General features: G+C 59.0%; 3 protein-coding genes across 4 annotated transcripts; 1 reads left to right on the top strand and 2 right to left on the bottom strand.

Annotated features, from left to right (window-relative positions):
• Nucleotides 1-32: 32 nt before the first annotated feature.
• On the bottom strand, nt 33-5,528 carry CORO1B (coronin 1B). The gene is made up of 11 exons (XM_027532873.1): nt 5,428-5,528; nt 4,440-4,639; nt 3,903-4,025; nt 3,649-3,778; nt 3,304-3,485; nt 3,092-3,211; nt 2,314-2,418; nt 2,084-2,229; nt 1,770-1,827; nt 669-947; nt 33-513 (listed from the first exon to the last, which is right to left on the bottom strand). Exons 2-11 carry the CDS (start codon nt 4,635-4,637, stop codon nt 388-390), a joined length of 1,467 nt encoding a protein of 488 aa, XP_027388674.1. The 5' UTR covers nt 4,638-4,639; nt 5,428-5,528; the 3' UTR covers nt 33-387.
• Nucleotides 5,529-5,614: 86 nt separating this feature from the next.
• On the top strand, nt 5,615-18,154 carry CABP4 (calcium binding protein 4). Of its 2 annotated transcripts, XM_027532879.1 has the most exons (6): nt 13,815-14,217; nt 14,601-14,631; nt 14,716-14,859; nt 16,229-16,338; nt 16,661-16,808; nt 16,923-18,154. In XM_027532879.1, the coding sequence occupies exons 1-6, from the start codon at nt 13,840-13,842 to the stop codon at nt 16,949-16,951; spliced, it is 840 nt and encodes a 279-aa protein (XP_027388680.1). In that variant the 5' UTR covers nt 13,815-13,839; the 3' UTR covers nt 16,952-18,154. The 2 variants fall into 2 exon arrangements, 1 of the variants encoding a protein (XP_027388680.1); XR_003509466.1 differs by lacking the exons at nt 13,815-14,217; nt 14,601-14,631; nt 16,229-16,338; nt 16,661-16,808; nt 16,923-18,154 and adding exons at nt 5,615-5,880; nt 9,187-9,964 and having other exon boundaries at nt 14,716-15,337.
• On the bottom strand, nt 9,961-11,849 carry GPR152 (G protein-coupled receptor 152). Its single transcript, XM_027532876.1, has one exon. It carries the CDS (start codon nt 11,830-11,832, stop codon nt 10,411-10,413), a length of 1,422 nt encoding a protein of 473 aa, XP_027388677.1. The 5' UTR covers nt 11,833-11,849; the 3' UTR covers nt 9,961-10,410.
• Nucleotides 18,155-18,753: the final 599 nt, after the last annotated feature.

Genomic DNA, 18,753 nt, shown 5'->3' with positions numbered 1-18,753 from the left:
CCCTACCCTTGCAGCAGAAGGGCCAGCCTGGCTTTTTAGAAAGAGCATTTTATTTGGAATGAAAATATAGAGCCCAATCCTCCTGCTTCCTCAGAGGAGGGAGCAGGAGGGCTGGCGGGGGGTGGGAGAGGTGGTCCCTCACAATATAAGTGCTCCTTGGTACAAAAATCCTCCAACAGTAACAAAGACCAAAGCCTAGCGGTGGTTCCAGCCTGGGCCCACGGGAGGGCTCCCCCCGCTCCCCCCCTACTCCGCCGAACCTGCCCCAGAAACCCTCAGCAGCGGGCAGGGGGGCAGCCAGCCAGCCTGCAGTCGGTGTGACAGAGGCTGAGTGAGAAAGGGGTGGTGGGAGGAGGTGACGGGGAGCAGCGTCCGCGGACCGGGGACCTAGGCATCTCCATTCTCTATGCGGCTGAGCTGCTCCTCCAGGCGGCCAATGCGCTCGCCCTGCTCCCGGACCAGCGCTCTCAGCGTCTGCAGCTCCTGCATCACCTCGTCCAGCTTCCCGGCCTCCTGCAGGGACACCAGCAAGGGGCCCAGCGTTGCGGAGCCGCAGCCCTCCCCAAATCTACCATCGGGCAGGGGCCTGGGGCCCAGAGAGGGCGGTGAACGGTTCAGGCGGGCACAGCAGACCTGGGCAACACCACTCTGAGCTGAGGGGCACATACCCCAGCTCCAGCGAGGCTGCCACTGGGCATGGCGATGTTGGTGGAGGCCGCAGGCATGGAGGGCCCCGGGCGGGAGGTACCAGGGGCCGCGGCGGGCCGGCTGTCCGACAACACGTTGCGCCGGTTGACCTTCAGGTCCCGCTGTTTGCTGGGCACGTAGGCCTCCCGCAGGGAGATGAGGATGGGGCTGGCGTCCCGGCCGCTCACCCACTCCTCTGCCTCCAGGGCCGCCTCGGGCCCGGCCGTGTCGGGATACAGATCATCCTGGAAGAGGTCCGACTGCCCCGGGGGGCGGTGGAGGGAGGCCCGGGTCAGCTGGGGGCCCACCTGCGGGGTCCTCTTGTCTGGACCCTGAGCAGCCACCTCCTCGCCACTCTTCTGACCTCCAGGCTGGCAGCCTGTCAACCTGTCTTCCGATGGCCTGACCCCTAGTGACCTTTCTTCCGATGGCCTGACCCCTAGTGACCTTTCTAAAGCTCCAATCTGTTCTTTCACTTCTCTTCTGGACGCCACCAACAGCTCCCTCTGAAGACTCCTCCCACCTCCCCAAGCAGGGGCCAGCTATGGGCTTCGTGGGACTCCGGGAGCCACGTCTGCGCCCTGTGGATTGTGAACTTCTGGGGCAGGCCCCGCTCCCTGGACAGGCTTGGCACGCTACACGGAACTCGGTTAACTCTGGCTGCAGAGAAACAGAGCTCGTTCAAGACTCTCGGCTGGGGCCCCGAGGCCAACCCACGCATGGCTGAATCCTCGCCTCCTGGGAGCCTCCACTGCAGCAGACTCCCTGGCTCTCACTGCTCCCACCTCCGTGCCTTCGCCTGGCTTACTACCCACCCCTCATGGAGACCCTACCCCAGCCGGGAGGTGGATCTTGCCATGCCTCCTACAGGGCAGACCTCCAAGGCTGCCCTGCGTCCATCCAGAGCAAGGCCTCAGCTCACCCTGTGTCTCTTGCCCCAGCAGGGCACGCTGGCGTCCATGCGGCCCACTGATTACACTCGCACTTAGCCATGTCTCACTCACAGGCCTCACCTCGGTCACCCCCGTGTGGTCTGTCTGCTAGAGAAGGGAGCAGGTGAGCAGGGAACAAGGCGGCCTCACCTTTCTTGGCACAGTCATGACAATGGGCTCACACTTGCGCTCATGCAGTTTGTAGAACCTGGGGAAGGGGGCGGAGGGAGGACCCATGGGTGGAACCTGCCCCTCTACCAGCTCTCCCAGCTCCCTCTGCTCTCTGCATCCAGTCCTTCCCCTGAGCCCTCCCATGGGCTGACCTCGACCCTGGAGCCTCTGTGGGCCAGTTCCTGTTTCTGAGCAGCCTCCTGTGATCTGACCTTTCACCCTGGGTGCCTAGGGTCCAGCTCCCGCCCCCACCCCATCCCCCTTCAGCTGGCCTCCTCAGCAGCCCTTCTTACCGGGCAATCTCACACTTGCTGACCTCCAAACCCCTCTTGGGCATGCTCCCCATGCCCCTCTGGGGCTCTTTGCTGGTGAATGTATTCAGGAAGTGGATGTAGGGGGGCTCGTCTGTGATCTCAAAGTACCGGATGCTGGAGTCGCCCTGGAGGGTGGGGGGGGCAGAGGTCAGCACCAGGGCCCGCCTCTGTCTTCTCTACCACCCTACCCCCGCCCTACCCAGCCCCACCTTGCCACAGACGTAGACCACGTTGGTATCAGGGTCATAGAAGGGCAACAGAGCTCCGTTGCTAGAGTCCAACTCCTGCAGGGCCATGGGCTCCCCGAAGTTTTCCTGGCACGTGGGGTGAGGGACAGTTGGGCCAGGTCAGAACCTGCTTCCTCCCCTCACCATCCCAGCCCTGCTTCGAGACTGGCCCCGACCAGCCTCACACGCCAGCCGGCACTGCCTCTAACACTCTCACCCTCTAGCCACACGTGCCCCACTGGGCCTCGCTGGCGCCCCTCCACTCCACGGTCCCATTTTCCCCTGCCGATTCCAGGCCTTCAGATGACTCCCAGGCCACCAACCAGGTGCTGAGAAAGTCCCCACACTTTGGGAGCCAGGCTGCAGGGTAGCACTAACCCGTTCCCTGAGGGGCCCCTGGAGGTCACTTACAGGATAAGGTTGGGGGACAGAGCACTTCAGAGGAAGGGCTGGGAGGCTTCCTGGAGGAGGGGGCCTCTGCACTGGGGCTCCAAGGATAGCCAGAGTGGAAATAGATAAGCAAAGGAGGCAGGGGCCTTTCAGGGGCCAAGAATGCTGCTGCCAGCAGATGTGGAGGCAGGTGGGGGAGGCCAGAGAGCAGGGACAGGGAGAGAAGAGGCCGGCAGGGCTGGGGTCCTGGGTGCCTCAGGGGCCAGGCTGACAACCTGGGAGGGACAAGCCTCTCCAGGTGACTTCACCCTGCTTGCCCAGGGTGGAGCCTGTCCTGCGTCCGCCCCTCAGGGCAGCCACAGCCACTCACTGGATCCCAGAGCGCCAGTTGCCGCTCGCTCATGCGGCTGAAGCCTGTGGTGAACACCTTGCCATCGGCCAGGAAGATGGCCCGCATGGGCCGGGCTCCCTCGTGAGCCTTCTCCCGCTCCTGCGGAGGAGACGGAGGGATTGGTCTGTGCGGTGCACCGGAAGAGCCCCTTGGCCAGTCCGCGGTCGTCCTCACCCTCTGGGGCCGCATACCGCCACCAGGGTCCCCCGGCGGGGGTCGATGACGCGCACGCTCTTGTCCTTGCACGCGGTGCAGAAGAGGCTGCCGTTGCGGTTCCAGCTGACGTTGTAGATGAGGTCGGGGTGCAGGCTGTCCAGGCGGTACAGCTCCTCCGCCGTGCCCACGTTCCAGATGAGCACCATGTTGTCACAGCCTGCAGGGCGGGGGGGCCGTCAGCTCTGACCACCCTCTGGGGACCAGAGCCAGCGTTTCGACCTCCGTGGGCCTCAGCTTTCACGTGTGACGGGGCCGGGAGAGGGTGTGGTGACGGGCGGGGCCAGGGGTCACGGGGCGGGGCCAGGGGCCACAGTGCAGACCTGCGCTAAGCAGCACGTTGCGGGCAGTTGGGTGCCAGGTGACGATGCCCACTCTCTTGGTGTGCCCCTCCAGCACCACCACCGGCTCTGTCAGCGGGGAAACCAGCCCGTTCTCCGGGATCTGCCACACCTGTCCGGGCGCGGGGGTGGGGTGGGGGAAGTGGGGAGGTCAGCGCAAGGCCAAGCTCGGCCCCGCTGCCAGGACCCTTGAATCATACTTGTGACCCCCGGCCCGCCACCGTCCCACGCCTCACCATGACCGTGCAATCCTCTGAGCCGCTGGCGATGACTTCGTCATTGTGGGGGCACCAGTCGATGTCCAGGACAGGTCCTGTGTGTCCACACACTGTCGGGTAGGCCTTGTCAATGCGACCGGTCTGCAGGCATGAGGGGGGGGCAGTCAAGGGGGCCCCAGGAGGCTCAGGGTCCGTCCCTCCCAGAGCTGAGTCCTCCCTTCCGTGGATGGGGAATGACGGGGTGATGTGGTCCCGCCTGGCACACAGGTGCCCAGGTGTGACTCTCGCTCTGCCTGCTCCTGACCCACCTACTCCTCACAGGTGTCACCGGGTGAGCAGGAAAAGTTGCCTCTGACCCTGATTCCTTGGCAATAAAAAAAAAAAAAAAAAAAGCACCTTCTCCATGTGTGTTAGCACCTCCTGGGCAGTAAATCTGGATTCTAACACCTGCCCAGCAGTGTGGGGATGGGCACTTTATGGGCTGTGAAGTGAGCGGAGATTTGGCAGATGTGACCACGCTGCCTCCAGTCTCTCCCCAGCTGTGACAGGGCCCACCTTGCTTAGGGGGAGCACCAGGAAGGCACCGCCCCCGCTGGCCTCCACAATCACTGCCAGGAACTTGGGGTTGACGGCGCAGAAGGTGCTGTCCCAGGTGACACGGGACACTCGGATGTCCTCATAGCACTGGTCATTCTTGACAGGCTGCCCAAACACATGTCGGAATTTGCTCTGCCGGACCACTTTGCGAAACATGACTGCACGGTAGAGAAGCATAAGTCAGCCTTTGCCCAACCCGACAATCCCTAACCCTCCCAGGGCTGCACAAGGGGTGGTGGGGAGGATGCAGCCGGCGATTTGGTCCTTATAACCTGCCCGGCTCTCAGTTTCCCTGGTTACAAACAAAATAGGGTCACAGTGCAGGTCTGGCTGCCTCTCTTCAATGGGGATCTGAAGGTAGAAATGCATTGACCTCCAGCAAAGCCACTGCTGAGACCTGAGGGGTTTGGGGGGACTCTCCCAGGCTCTGATATGTGTGGGGGAGGTGGGAGGTGCCCAGCCAGTGCAAGCCTAGCTTCTTGGTGGGTCTCAGTCGCCAGCAGGGCCCTTTCCCCCCAGGATTTGGTAGCAGGGTGATGGGGAGGACAGACAGAGGAGGCAGGAATGATCTCCGCTAGGACGCTGCGTTAGGCCACAGTGCTGGGTCCCACGGAATGTGCAGTGCCTGCAGGAATGTGCAGGGAGCCCCAGGCCGGTCCAGGGGGTCTGGCAGGACTGGGCGGGGTCAGGGCGCCGCTCCCAGCCACCGAGCCTCCGAGCTCAGCTCGGAACGGGGTCCAAGGTGAAGCAGGAGTCTAACTTCAAGGATTCTGGCTCCTCAGAGGGGAGACTGAGCAGCCAAGGGGAGTTGGGACTGACGGTGGGGCACCGCGGAAGGGGAGTGCTCCTCGGACTTGCGACCCCCATCCCAGCTCCCCGCGATCTGCCCCCGAAGTCCCGCCCAACCCCTACGCCCGCGCCCCCAGCCCCAATCCATCGTGCTCACCAGGGACGCCGAGAGGCTGCAGCACCGTCCTCGTCCTCGGGTGGCTCTGGATCCCAGTCTCTGGGAAGCAGGAAGCGGGAATCAGGAAGTGACAGAGGAGCAAGAGGCGGGGAACAGGGGGAGGGGCGGGGCTCACGGGGGCGGGGCCGAGGTCACGCGTGGAAGGGCGGAGCTGGAGGCTGCAGGCAGGAGCCTGGTGGCCAGGAGCACGAGGAGCGCGGGGGCCGAAGACTCCAGGGGCACCGGGGCGGGGCCTGGGCGGGGCCTGGGCGAGCCCCGCCCCTCGGACCCCCGGGTCCCTCTAGGGCCTAGGGGCAGGAGCCGGGATGAAGATGGGGCCGGAGTGGTGCAGCCTGGCCGCAGACTGCCGGTTTCTCTTCTTGCTCCTCTTGTCGGCCTCCTCGGGAGTCGCCAGGGTCGGGTGCAGCCCCGCCCTCCCAGTCCCCCACTTCAGTGAGTACTTCCCGATGGAGTCCACCTTGACTCCAAAATATACCCTGATGCTGGGAAAGATTGAGGGCAGGGGGAGGAGGGGCGACAGAGGATGAGACGATTGGATGGCATCACCGACTCAATGGACATGAGTTTGAGCAAACTCATGAGATAACTCGGGAGATGGTGAAGGACAGGGAAGCCTGGCGTGCTGCAGTCCATTGGGTGGCAAAGCCAGAGTCGGACAAGACTTCGAGACTGAAGGACAATATATTCATGTGCCTCTTAAGTTACAAAGGTACCTCCTCTTGGTACAATGTAAATAAAACAGCGGTGTTTTATGAGGCGGGTGGAAGACCCAGCCCTCCCATTCTTCCTGGTGCACACCTTTGGGTCCTGCCCAGCCTCCTTACTGAAAAGAGAAATAGTGCTATGACCTGCAGACCCCTCACACCTTCCCTCCTTTCCTCAGCCACCTCCCTGCGAAGCCTGGAAGTTTGGCCACAGACCCCTCCCTCCTCCTGGCCAGTTCTTGAGACTGGCCTCCCCGATCTACCCATCCCTTTCCCACCCTGGGAGGCTTCAGTTCAGTCGCTCAGTCGTGTCCGACTCTTTGTGATCCTGTGGACTGCAGCACGCCAGGCCTCCCTGTCCATTGCCAACTCCCGGAGTTTACTCAAACTCATATCCATTAAGTCAGTGATGCCATCCAACCATCTCATCCTCTGTCATCCCCTTCTCCTCCTGCCTTCAATCTTTCCCAGCATCAGGGGCTTTTCCAGTGGGAGGCTTAGGTGTCCCTGTAAGTCCCACAGGCAGGATCTGCATCCTCCAATCGGGTATTCAGTCTCTGTTTGATGCCAAAGCCCTTGCCTTTCCCACTGCTCCATATCTCCTAGGACAGGCCAGTCCTTCCAGCGCAGGACAGAGTGTGGGAGGCTTGGAAGAGAGAAGGCAGTCACGAAACTTCCTTCTCCATCATGTCCCCCCAGGCAATAGTCAGGGGCCTGACTAAAGCCCACACCAGATCCCCGACCCCTCACCCTGCCCTTCCTCACCACTTGATGCAACCCCCACGGTCATTGCCCCTCCTCCACCTGTTACTATCCTCCATCCTCCCTGTGCACGTGGTTCAGTGACACTGACTCTCCTATCCCTGCAATATTACCACCTTCCTTCCCACCCCAGGGCCTTGGCACATCCTGTTCCTTCCATCTGGAAATTCTCCTCACCCCCCATCTTGAAAAGGCTCCATCCCTCGCTTCCTCCAGGTCTCAGCTCAAATGTCTTCTCTGAGGGCCCTCCCTCACCATCCTCTTGAAAAGGCTCCATCCCTCGCTTCCTCCAGGTCTCAGCTCAAACGTCTTCTCTGAGGGCCCTCCCTGACCATCCCCCTCACCCATCACTCTCTGGTCCTTACTTGTTCCCCCGGTATGTTCTTAATGACTACATTGTGTTATATTATGTAACTATTATATATTTGCTTTCATTTATTTTTTATTTTTGGCTGCACTGAGAAGCTTGTGGGATCTTAGTTCCCTGATAAGGAATCAAATCCACACTGTCAGCAGTTAAACTGAGAGTCCTAGCCACTGGACTGCCAGGGAATTCCCTAATTATCAGTGTATTTGCTGTTTGTCTGCCTCGTCCCACTAAGATGTCAGCAAATTGAGGGCCACACTTGGCCTTGTTTCTCTCTGGATCCCCAGTACCTAGAACAAGCCCTGGCACACAGTCTGTGTTCAATTAATGTACATTGAATGAACGAATGAACAGCAGCTCTGAATGCGTAATTGAAAAATGTTCATATTTACAGCTCTCAGAGTCCACGTCTGGTCCCTATGAAGGAGAGGGAAGTGTGTCTCTCACCTGCAGAGGCAGGAGTCTTCCAATGGGCCACAGGAGCCCAGCCCATGAGTGTGTTAGGCGTGAGGTGGAGGGGCTGTGGAATGTGGGGGGTAGGCCCTCCTTTCACCCCCTCTGGCCTTGGGGGTGCATGTTTCCTCCAGTACAAAACCCTCCTTTGTGGGCTAGCAGGAGAACTCCTCTTTATCTCACAAAACCCTTCATGATGCTGCTCTTTCTCCTGGATAGCAAGTACCCATTATGAGTGGGGGGTCCCTCTTGGGACCTTGAAGGAGGGATTCTCCAAGAGGTGGGGTTAGGAGAATGGACCAGAGTTGAAGCCAGGTGGCTGGCACTGAGGATTTAATCCCTGATCTGCCTGTCATATGGAAAGGCTTTAGGATCCCTACCTGGGAGAAGGAGGAGGGGTACTCTGCGAAGGGTCCATAGTACAGACCCTGCCCTCAGGAAGTGTACAAGTCCAAGTGGGTGGGGAGTGTGAAAACATTTGGAAAGTGGAGGAGGAGGCTGTGTGGTGGTGGGGGCAATGCCTGGTGGGCAGGATGCTGCCACATGGGCTCTGGTGGGTCTGCACTGTCCTGGGTCTCAGTGAGGCCCGGGGATGCCCACTGGCATAATCAAACTAATGGCTAACAATTATTAAGCACTTACTCTGTGCCAGGCAAGGATCTTTGAACTTCACAGGGATTAACACTGAGAAAATGGAACCATTATTATGATCCCCATTGTACAGATGAGGAAACTGAGTCTCAAAGAGGCCAAGAGCCTTGCTGAGGATCACACCCCTGGTGAATCGTGGCAAACCAGGATTCAAACGACCTCTGAGGGACATTGGAGACCATGCCCTAATCCCATTCAAAATGGAAGGCTGGCTGGAAAAGTACTTGACAAGTGCTTGATAAATATTTGCTGAATGAATGAATTCAACAAATTTGTGCCTGTCCAGAAATCTCTCTCCCACCAGCTTCGGTGGCCAGAATTCCAGGAAATACTATGATTATGCTGCTGGTATCACCATCACCAGCACCCAGCCTGCTTCCATCCCTGGGTCTGGCTAATGATCACAACAGCCAAATTTGCAAAGGGAACATTATCACCCCATTTTACAGAGGAGGAAACTGAGGCAAAGACAGGCCTGGGAACCAGAACCCAGATCTTACTGAACCACTTCAGCCTGCCTTTGTAGCAAGCACTGCTGGGAAGGGTAGCACTTAAAAGGTCATTAACCTTTACACCTACTGGTAAGAGCACCCCTCAGCTTCTAAAGGTCACAGTGCTGAGCTTCAGGGAAAGGGTGTTAGGGGGTGGGGTGAAAGGAGACAGAGTTCATGGTTTTAGAACCCCAGGGACTGAGAGAAAGCTGGGTGGGGTGAGTGCCAGGAGAGAGTAATGGGTATGAAAAGGAAGTGGGGTGGGGGAGTCTGAAAATAGACCTTTAGCACTTCCTAGTTTTTCTTGCAGGGTCTGCAGCTGGAGACGGAAGAGGCCGGCTCTGCTTGGAGACACCGTGTGACCTCCAAGGGGCCTGTGCTGTCCCTGGAACCACTGGTCCCAGAGTTCTCTGCTGGGACATCTTCCCATCTCTGCATCTGGGCTGAGAGCGTGGAAGGGGCTGAGGCAGAGGCAGGACCAGGGCACTCTGTGCCTCCTCCATGGTGGGGAGTGGGCAGGTGAACACTCACTGAACCCTCAAACGTAGCAGACCTTGAAGTCCCCTGGAGCTGCCCAAGGCACAGAGGTGGCCCCAAGCTCTCTCAGGCCACCTGGCCGTCTGCAGCCCAGAGCTGGTCATGGGCACAGCTGATCTGCCCAGAAGCTCACAGGATCCCAGGTGCTCTGGCCAGGTGCCCCCTCCTTCCATCATCCCCAGCCCCTGCATCCCTGGATGTCTACGAAGCATCTGTTCACTGAGCCCCTTCTGTGTGCCAGTTCCTGCCAGCACCTCACACACCTTCTCATTTAATCCTCACGATGCCAGATGCAACAGGAGCTCAGGGGGTGAAGCGGCTTGTCCAGAGTCACCCGGAGCTGGATTGGAATCCAGTCTTGTTCGCTCTTGCCTCTGTGCTCATCACTTTGCTGAAGGAAGTCGGGCCCCAGCCTCACTGCCTGTTGGGGTAGGGGACTGGAGGAGAAGGCTGCCAAGTCCGCTTGTGGGCCGCTAAGGCCCCAGGCTCCCGATGGCTCCTGCATTCCTCCCTTCTCTTTAGGGACTTCCTCCTGGGCTCCTTGTATCCAGGTGAGAGGTCGGGATAGGGAGGAGGGAAGGGAGGGAAGGATCGAGTGAAGGTCGGATCAAGCCTGGGGAAGTAGCCCTGCCCATCCTTCTCCTGCAGGACCGAGGCTAAGGAGAAGGCTGTCCGTGGGGTCTGGGGGGCGTCGGAGAGCCGAACCCACAGGACACCATCACCTGTGGTAGCTTGGGGGGCGGTGCTGGGCCACTGTGTGGGGGCCAAGTCTGCAAGAGCTTGCTGGGACCAGGGACGTGACATTCAACAAACTGTACGGGATTTTGGCTGCTTCATGTTCATGTCTCCCAAGCCCCATCTGCCAGGCCCAAGGGACTCGGTAGGGGTTTTCCACGCGAACTTCCCCCGAGGTACCCGTCCTCCTCTCTGACGGGCTGGTTCCTCCGTCTCCCCCGGCTTTTCTGCTGTCCTGGCAGGCCTGGACTTTCCCGAGCCCTCATGTGGGGCCTGCGCCTGGGGCCTCTTCTCGGGGAGCGCCGCTGGGGCCTTCTCCCTCAGAGGCAGCAGGCGTGGCTGGGTTCATGGGGGCCTCTAGGGTGGAATCCATGGCTGGGGTAGAGGAAGCTTCCTCACAGGCACTGGGGGCTGAGCTGGTAGTGGGCCCGGGGGGCTGGGCCTTGGGGCTTGCCTGTGACTGGGCCCCAGAATCCGGCTGGGGTGGGCCCTCGTCGTCCTCCTGTGGCTGGGCCGCGGGGTTCACCTGTTGCTTGGCCTCAGGGTTCACTTGTGGCTGGGCCGTGGGGTTCACCTGTGGCTCGGCCTCAGCCACTGGCCCTGGTACCGTCTGATCCCCAGAGTCCACCTGGGTCTGTGGGTCAGCTGGCATGAAGCTGCCCGGCCTCTCCTCACAGAGAGCGGCTGCAAAGGAGGCGAGCATGGCACGCAGCAGGGCCCGGAGGTCGGTGCTGGCCAGGAGGCAGAGGAAGGGACTGAGACAGCTGTTGAGCAGGATCAGGTAGTCAGAGTAGACCAGGGCCTCCCAGAGCAGGTAGCCGGGGTAGAAGTCCCACAGGAAGGCCAGGTACAGCAGCTGCGCCAGCTGGTAGGGCAGCCGCAGGACCACGTAGGCTGACAGAATGGTCTTGGCCACACGGGCGAAGCCGCGGCAGGCCGGGGCCCCAGGCTGGCGGCGGCAGGGCCGGCAGGCGGCAGCCTGGGTGAGCACGTGGCAGACGACCAGCACGAGGAAAGGAAGGAAGCCCCCCAGGATCTCCAGCATCCGCAGCGGCAGCTCCTCGCTGTCCCAGAAGTCCAGGCAGATGACCAGGTCATACCACCAGACGGCGGCCTCGGGGAAGACCAGCCAGGGCACACTGAAGAGGGTGGCCAGCACCCAGACCCCGGCACAGACCCAGAGGGGCAGGCGGGCTGGGCGGCGCTCAGGGTACCAGCGAGGGCACAGCGCCAGCAGGCAGCGGTCCAGGCTGAGGGTGGCCAGCAGGAAGAGGCCGGAGGAATAGGACACCCCCCAGAGGAAATAGTAGAAGCGGCAGGCGGCCGTCCCCAGTGGCCAGTGCCCGCCATGCTGGATCTCCATGATCTGGAAGGCCGCTGCTGCCAGGAACAGGAAGTCAGAGAGAGCCAGGCTGAGCAGGAGCAGAGCGAGCCGCGTGCCTGCGCCCTGCCGGGCCTGCGAGCCAGCCAGCCACGCCATGAGCCCGTTGGCTGGCAGCCCCAGGAGCAGCAGGGCCACCAGGAAGACCGTGTCCCAGCCACCCTGTGGGTAGTCCTCATCGTCGAGCTCTGTGCGGGGCCAGCGGCCGGGGGCGCCCAGGCTGGCTTCCATAGCAGTGTCTATCTGGGGTCCCCAGTGTCTTACTGGACATGGAGTGGGCACCTGGTGAATCAATGAAGGCATGAATGACTGAAAAGGAGAGAGAGGAAGCTGAGCATCTCTGTGAAAGTCGCTGTCCCTCTCTGGGCCATCATCATCACCTTTGGGGTGGTTAACCTTTGCCAGGGACTTTAAAGAGATTACCTTACCTAGTCTTCCTGCAATCCATCCTACAGGTAAGCAGAGAAAGGTGCAGAGGAAGGTGACTTATGCACGGTCTGAGACAGGAATGTGGGCACCAGGACTCTAATTATTTTGCTGCCCAGAATCCCGCTGCATCCACACAGACCAAACCAGAGGCTTTCAAATTCATTTCAATAAGATACTATAGCAGAACTCCTATGTGAGCTAAAAGGGTGTGTTAAAGGAGGGAGAGCACCCTCAGAACTCCAGGGAACACAGTTTAAAAACCACTTGGGAAATCCCTAGTGGTCCACTGATTAGGACCTGGCCTTTCCCTGCTGTGGGCTTGGGTTCAGTCCCTGGTGGGGGGACTGATCCCTCAAGCTGCATGGTGCGGCCAAAACAAAACAACCCCAAATGGTCAAAGCATTGCAGGCTCCCTTTTTGTCCGTATCCTGGTTTCAAGATTTTGAGATTCAGACTTCCTTGGTGGTCCAATGGTTAAAGATCTACGCTTTCATCGCAGGGGACAGGGGTTCAGTACCTGGTAGGGAGACTAGGATTCTGCAAGCCACGTGGTGCAGCCAAAACAAACAAACAGAAAGATTCCAAAGGGAAAGGCTTAGGGTCCCCTGGGCTCAAGAGTGGACAGGGAGTCTGGGGGGGGGCTCCCTTGTCCCCCCGGGGTTACTCATTAGAAAAGGGGGTAAGGGGCTCAGCAGCGTGATGAGGATGAGGGGGGCTGAGTCCCAAGAAGCCTGCTGCCCTCACCCTACCTCCTTAGTGGGGGGAGAGAGGCTCCCTCTGAGGTGGAAAAACCAGATGTCCCGGAAAGCCTGGGTCCCGCCTGTGGCTCATAGCTCAAGCCATTTGACCTTTAGCCTGTGGTCTCCCCACCCCCAGGGCCCTTACTCAGGCAGACCCCACTCTGCAAGCTCCAGTCCTTACTGGATCAGAGCCCAGGGCACCCACTGAGGCTCCAACTGGCGAGGCCTGGCTTACCTGTGAGGTGCAGGCCGCTGGCTGGAAGGAGCAGGGGTGTCTGCCTGCTCAGAGGTCCAGTCGTCCACACAGCCCCACGCCGGGGCCTGCTGCATGGTGCCCGGCGGCACTCAGGCTGCTGGCATGAAACCCAAGCTAAGAGGACATCAATCTTTCATGGGGCTGCTCGCTGGGGAAACCCTAACCCCAGCCCAGTGGGGCCAAGTGACCAGCCAGGCCCCCCTATCCTTGACAGGGCCAGATGGCCAAAAGCCCTCGGCCTGGGCCCCCCCAGCTCAGAGCAGGCTCTGGGTCCCCCAGGGTGCGCCTCCTCTGATGTCACCCCCGTGACCCTCAATCACCCGGGATTCCAAGCCCCTATGATCTGGCCTCTCTTCCTTCCTTTCACACACCCTGCTCTGGTCAGGAGGTCGCCCACAGAGGGGTCATTTGTCCTCTCCCCCACCTCCCACCTTTGTGCACACTCTTCCTCCTGCCTGAGATGCTTCCCCGTGTCCTTTGGTAGCTGAGTCCTGCTCATGTCAGACAACTGGGCTCTCTGACGCTTCAGCAATACTGCTCCCATTTTATAGATGAGGCAACTGAGACTTAGAGAGGTGAGTCTGCTGGGTCTCCCAGCTCATGAGTGGCAGAGCCGGAGTCCGAGGCTCACTGTGGCCACTCTGTCCTGGCACCTGTGTTGCTGAGGATGGTTCCCTTGACTGATCTGCTCTGCTGATCTGGCCACCCGCAGGCAGAGAACGGGATTAGGGCCTGGGCTGCCTGACTCACTTACCCTAATCCCCCTCAAGGCCCGATCCCTGGTCATCAGCCCTCGGGGCGGCAGAGCATAAGCAGCTTTATGGGTCCTGAGAAGTAGGGGTGCTCCCTGGTGCCGCTTCTCTGAACCCTGTCACCCCTCTCCACATGGCCGAAGAGCAGGGGAGGGGGCGGCATGGCCCAGACCCGGCCCCCAGACCACAGAAGCCCCCTGTGGAGGTCCTGGCTTCCAGTAGTGGCGCTGAGGGGCCCCCCTTGATGAGGAAGAGAAGCAGCAAGAGGGAGAAGGGGCTCCGAGGGTCCCGGAAGGGCCCCAGCAGCTCTGGGGAGCAGACCCCCATGCAGGGCCCCGAGGCCCCGGGGAGCAGCAAGAACCCCTCCAGGACCAGAGAAGGGCAGGAGGGGCCCATCCCCTCGGCCTCTGGGCTGGCCCCTCGTCGCCAGTCCCACCGGCACCGTCCTGGCCCCCAGCACGATGCTGCTCAGAGGATGTACGGGCCCCTGCTCAACCGCATCTTTGGGAAGGTCAGGTGGGCCCGACCCAGGGTTGGGGTGCCTGGGGGTGGGGTTGGGACTCATGGGCTCAGGTTAAGCCCACCCTTCCCCTAATACTCAGGCCTCCTCCAATTTCTGCTCCAGACTCAAGAGCTGGACTGTGGGGGCAGAGTTTCTGCAGTTGGGGGGCAGCCTGGGCAATGGGTGGAGCTAGACCATTAACCCAAGGGTCTGTGGCAGCTCAGGGCCCCCAGGAGCAGGAAGGGGGTCAACTCTTCTCCTGGGACTTCAGCTGCCTTCTCCTGCCCTTGTGGGACGGGCCCTGCCCAGGCCACTGTGGCCCGGGGCTGGAGGAGGAAGGCTGGCCAGAGCCCCGACTGGCCCCGGGGACATGCTGGTCTATGCCCCTGCAGGACCGAGAGTTGGGCCCCGAGGAGCTGGATGGTGAGTGGCCCTCCCTGGGAGCGGCGGGTGGGAGGTGTCTCAGAGCCTGGCTGGCTGCCTGAGCCTGACCCCCCTCCCCTGCAGAGCTTCAGGCCGCCTTCGAGGAGTTTGACACGGACCACGACGGTTATATTGGCTACCGGGACCTGGGCGAGTGCATGCGGACGCTGGGCTACATGCCCACCGAGATGGAGCTCATCGAGGTCTCCCAGCACGTCAAGATGCGGAGTCAGTGCTTGACCCCGCCTCCCCCGGGTGGGGCGGGGCGGGTGGGCGGAGCCACCTGGCTTTGCCGCCGGGGTCCTTTCCCAGCCTCAAAGTTCCCGGAACCGAGGGGTGTTGGGCGGTGGCTCTGGCACTCAGACAGGGGTGATGGTGGAGTGAGGGTGGTGGGGTGGCAGTTTCCAGGACAGTTTGATGACATTGGCCCCAGGACACGGAGGGTAGGGGGACTAAGAAGGCACCGGGTGATCCACGAGAGGCTCGCGGGACTCAGGTTGGGGACCCCCGTCTCTGACTGAGATAAAACGGTCCGTGCTGGTACCAGCCACCTGGGCTGTCTCTGCCTCTCTTTGATCATCCTGAAAAGTCTTTTAAGGTTTGTTGGTGAGGCCGAGCGGGACAGAACCCTGGCCACTCTTGGCGATTAAATGTCTGACGGGCAGCCCTTGTGTGAGTATCAGTTCAGTTCAGTTGCTCAGTCGTGTCCGACTCTTTGCGACCCCATGAACTGCAGCACGCCAGGCTTCCTTGTCCATCACCAACTCCTGGAGCTTATTCAAACTCATGTCCATCGTGTCGGCGATGCCATCCAACCATTTCATCCTCTGTTGTCCCCTTCTCCTCCCGCCTTTAATCTTTCCCAGCATCAGGGTCTTTTCCAGTGAGTTAGCTCTTTGCATCAGGTGGCCAAAGCATTGCAATTTCAGCATCAGTCCTTCCAACGAATATTCAGGACTGATATCCTGACTGGTTGGATCTCCTTGCAGTCCAAGGGACTATCAAGAGTCTTCTCGAACACCACAGCTGATTTATCAAATATCAGGTTCCTTTCATCCCAAGACATCAGCAATTTTTTTCCCCTTACAGTTCCCAAAATGGGATGTGATTTACAGTTGATGTGACTATTTAGTGTCATGCCTCTTTCTTTCTCCCGAAGCTATTCATGGACCCGTTGTTGCTCTTTATAATTGATGGCCCCTTAGAATCCAGGGACTACTGGTGTATGCTTCTAATGTGTTTTTACTGCTACCTGTGGGGTTCCAGCACTTTACAGTCATGAACTCCAACCGCAATAGCACTCTGTCCTCCAATGGGGAGGCAGGTCCAGCGAGTCATCTGAGGTCACAGCATCAGTGGGAGAGCCAGGCTTTGAACCCGGGGCTGTCTGGTTCCCCAGCCTGGTCTCAGTCCCCCAAATCTGGTGCTTCACTGAGAGCCCTGGAGCATCTTGCCCCCAGCAGAGCCCCAGGCTTCAGCCTCCTACCCCTGGGGACATGGAAGCTGGTATCTTTCCTGGACACAGAGCAGGTGAGGGGCTGGGGTCCCTCCTTGGGCCCCAGTCCTCACCACTGTGACCCTCTGCCTGGGTCTGCAGTGGGTGGCCGCGTGGACTTTGAGGAGTTCGTGGAGATGATGGGCCCAAAGCTGAGGGAGGAGACGGCGCACATGCTGGGGCTGCGGGAGCTGCGAATTGCCTTCCGCGAGGTGTGGGGACCCCCCGGGGGGCTGGTGGGTGGGTGGGTTCTGGGTGGCATCCTTACTGGCCTCAGGGGAGACTGGGAGCCTCAGCCTCTGGAGGCCCCAAGCCCTGCAGCTGGTGGGACTAGGACTGGGAAGGGAGTCAGAGAGGGTTTGGTTCACTCCCCACTGGGGGGTCTACCCAGGAGGACTTCCCTGGGGGCAGGGGGTTCATGGCCTCAGTCTGGGAGGGGGAGGAGGGTTTGGATGGAGGAAGTGGGGGTGTCCAGGCAAGGTGGCGGCGGGCGAAGGAAGAGGGTAGGAGGGCTGACTTCTGCCGGAATCGCAGTTTGACAGGGACAGGGATGGGCGGATCACGGTGGCAGAGTTGCGGGAGGCAGCACCGGCTCTGCTGGGGGAGCCACTGGTGGGTCCTGAGCTGGACGAGATGCTCCAAGAAGTGGATCTCAATGGGGACGGCACCGTGGACTTTAACGGTGAGCCTCCTCCTCCCAGACCAAGCCCGATCCCTCTGGCTCCTGGGCCGAGCCCAGTGCCTCCTGGGATCGCTGACCTGGACCGGCTCAAGCCCCACCCCTTCTCTCCTGCAGAGTTCGTGATGATGCTGTCCCGCCACTAAGGCTCCTCTGGCCCCAGACACACCAGCAAGGTTCATGATGCACGTCCTCCCCGGGAGGCCCCAGGATGAAAGAGACCCAGCAGCCCCCCGGGTTTCTGCTCTGACAACCTCTGGCTGGAGAGCTGGCTTGTGATGTCACCTGCCCACCCTCATCCTGGCCTCCCTTCCATCCGAGTGGCCTGGATGAAACCTGCCCTCAACTGCCCGTCATTCCCTAGTGTGACAAGGTTTGACTCTCTCCAGCCCCTTGGGAGGTAGGGAGCTCCCTGCCATCAGCAGCATTCAGAGATGGGGCAGTGTAGGGGGTGGTTCTGGTAAAATGGGGAACTGAGAAAGGTGGCTGGACTCCTCTCATTCCTTATACGTGGAAAAAAAAATTTTTAAGTTGAACTTGAAAGACAGGGATGATCCCAGGTACCAGAGACAAAGAGAAAATCCAAAGCTGGGTGGTGGGAGGAATCAGAGGCTATGGGGGCTTCAGGGGTGGAGAGGTTCAGGAGTCTGGGCTCAGACACCCAGGAGAGACCTGTAAGAGACTGGGGAGCAGGACATGACCTCCGTACATTCCAGGGTCTCAACAGGCTACCTTGTTCTTGAAAAGGGGGCCAAAATATACTGCTACCCACAAGCCTGAGAAAGTGACAAGGTGCAGATGTTCAACCTTGAGTGGAAAAAGTTACCCCAGTGAACCTGAAACTCAGGTCTGCATGTCAAGCAGGAGTGTGGTCTATCTCTGTGGTGTGAAAAGCAGAAGAAATAGGAAAAAAACAAAAAACTGCTGAGAAAGACACTCTTTCAACCCAGGGCACATACCCTTTAAAAAAAAACCCAAACACCCCTGTCACTTCTGAAGATGAACTCATGACAAAGGGTGACAATTCACATAAGGAAACAAATCACCATGAGGGAGACACAGCAGACGCAGTAAACAGGAGAGTCAGCGCTCCAAAGCGGAAGTCATAAAACACTCTAAAAGAGACCATGAAGTAAGCACAAAAACAAACAAAATTGAGGCAAAATAAACAAGAGAGACCCTCGTCCGAAACAGCACGGTATGAAAACTGAATAGAAAGGTTAAAAAAAAATAACCCAATAGAACATCTAAAAATAGAGGATATGGCCATTGGAATGAAAAAAAAAAATCAAGGGATAAATTAAACAGATTGGACACAATTTAAGAAAACATTAATGAACTGGAATGAATGACAGGAAATATTAAAGAGCAGTTAAAAGTTAGGTGAAAGAGTAGAGTGAACAAGCTGGCTTAAAACTCAACATTCAAAAAACAAAGATCGTGGCATCCAGTCCCATCATTTCATGGCAAATAGATGTGGCAAAAATGGAAACAGTGGCGGATTTTATTTTCTTGGGCTCCAAAATCAATGTGGATGGTGACTGCAGTCATGAAATTAAAAGACACTTGCTCCTTGGAAGAAAAGCTATGACAAACCCAGACATTGTATTAAAAAGCAAAGACATTACTTTGCCGACAAAAGTCTGTATGGTCAAAGCTATGGTCTTTCCAGTCGTCATGTATGAATGTGAGAGCTGGACCGTAAAGAAGACTGAGAGCCAAAGAATTGATGCTTTCAAACTGTGGTGTTGGAGAAGACTCTTGAAAGTCCCTTGGACTACAAGGAGATCAAACCAGTCGATCCTAAAGGAAATCAACCCTGAATATTCACTGGAAGGACTGATGCTGTAGCTGAAGCTCCAATACTTTGGCCACCTGATGTGAAGAGCTGACTCACTGGAAAAGACCCTGATGCTGGGAAAAATTGAGGGCAAGAGGAAAAGGGGGC

The sequence above is a fragment of the Bos indicus x Bos taurus genome, chromosome 29 (genome assembly GCF_003369695.1).
Source record: "Bos indicus x Bos taurus breed Angus x Brahman F1 hybrid chromosome 29, Bos_hybrid_MaternalHap_v2.0, whole genome shotgun sequence".
Taxonomy (NCBI): Eukaryota; Metazoa; Chordata; class Mammalia; order Artiodactyla; family Bovidae; genus Bos; species Bos indicus x Bos taurus.
This window is presented reverse-complemented; position numbering and strand designations above follow the sequence as displayed.

What these genes read in the sequence shown, in the direction of transcription:
- CABP4 (XM_027532879.1), top strand. Translation starts at nt 13,840, where the DNA reads ATGGCCGAAGAGCAGGGGAGGGGGCGGCATGGCCCAGACCCGGCCCCC. An exon ending in TCAACCGCATCTTTGGGAAG is followed by an intron (nt 14,218 to 14,600) that starts GTCAGGTGGGCC and finishes ATGCCCCTGCAG; the next exon opens with GACCGAGAGTTGGGCCCCGA. An exon ending in CCAGCACGTCAAGATGCGGA is followed by an intron (nt 14,860 to 16,228) that starts GTCAGTGCTTGA and finishes CTGGGTCTGCAG; the next exon opens with TGGGTGGCCGCGTGGACTTT.
- GPR152 (XM_027532876.1), bottom strand. Translation starts at nt 11,832, where the DNA reads ATGCCTTCATTGATTCACCAGGTGCCCACTCCATGTCCAGTAAGACAC.
- CORO1B (XM_027532873.1), bottom strand. Translation starts at nt 4,637, where the DNA reads ATGTTTCGCAAAGTGGTCCGGCAGAGCAAATTCCGACATGTGTTTGGG. An exon ending in CAGAGGATTGCACGGTCATG is followed by an intron (nt 3,779 to 3,902) that starts GTGAGGCGTGGG and finishes GCGCCCGGACAG; the next exon opens with GTGTGGCAGATCCCGGAGAA. An exon ending in CAACGTGCTGCTTAGCGCAG is followed by an intron (nt 3,486 to 3,648) that starts GTCTGCACTGTG and finishes CCCGCCCTGCAG; the next exon opens with GCTGTGACAACATGGTGCTC.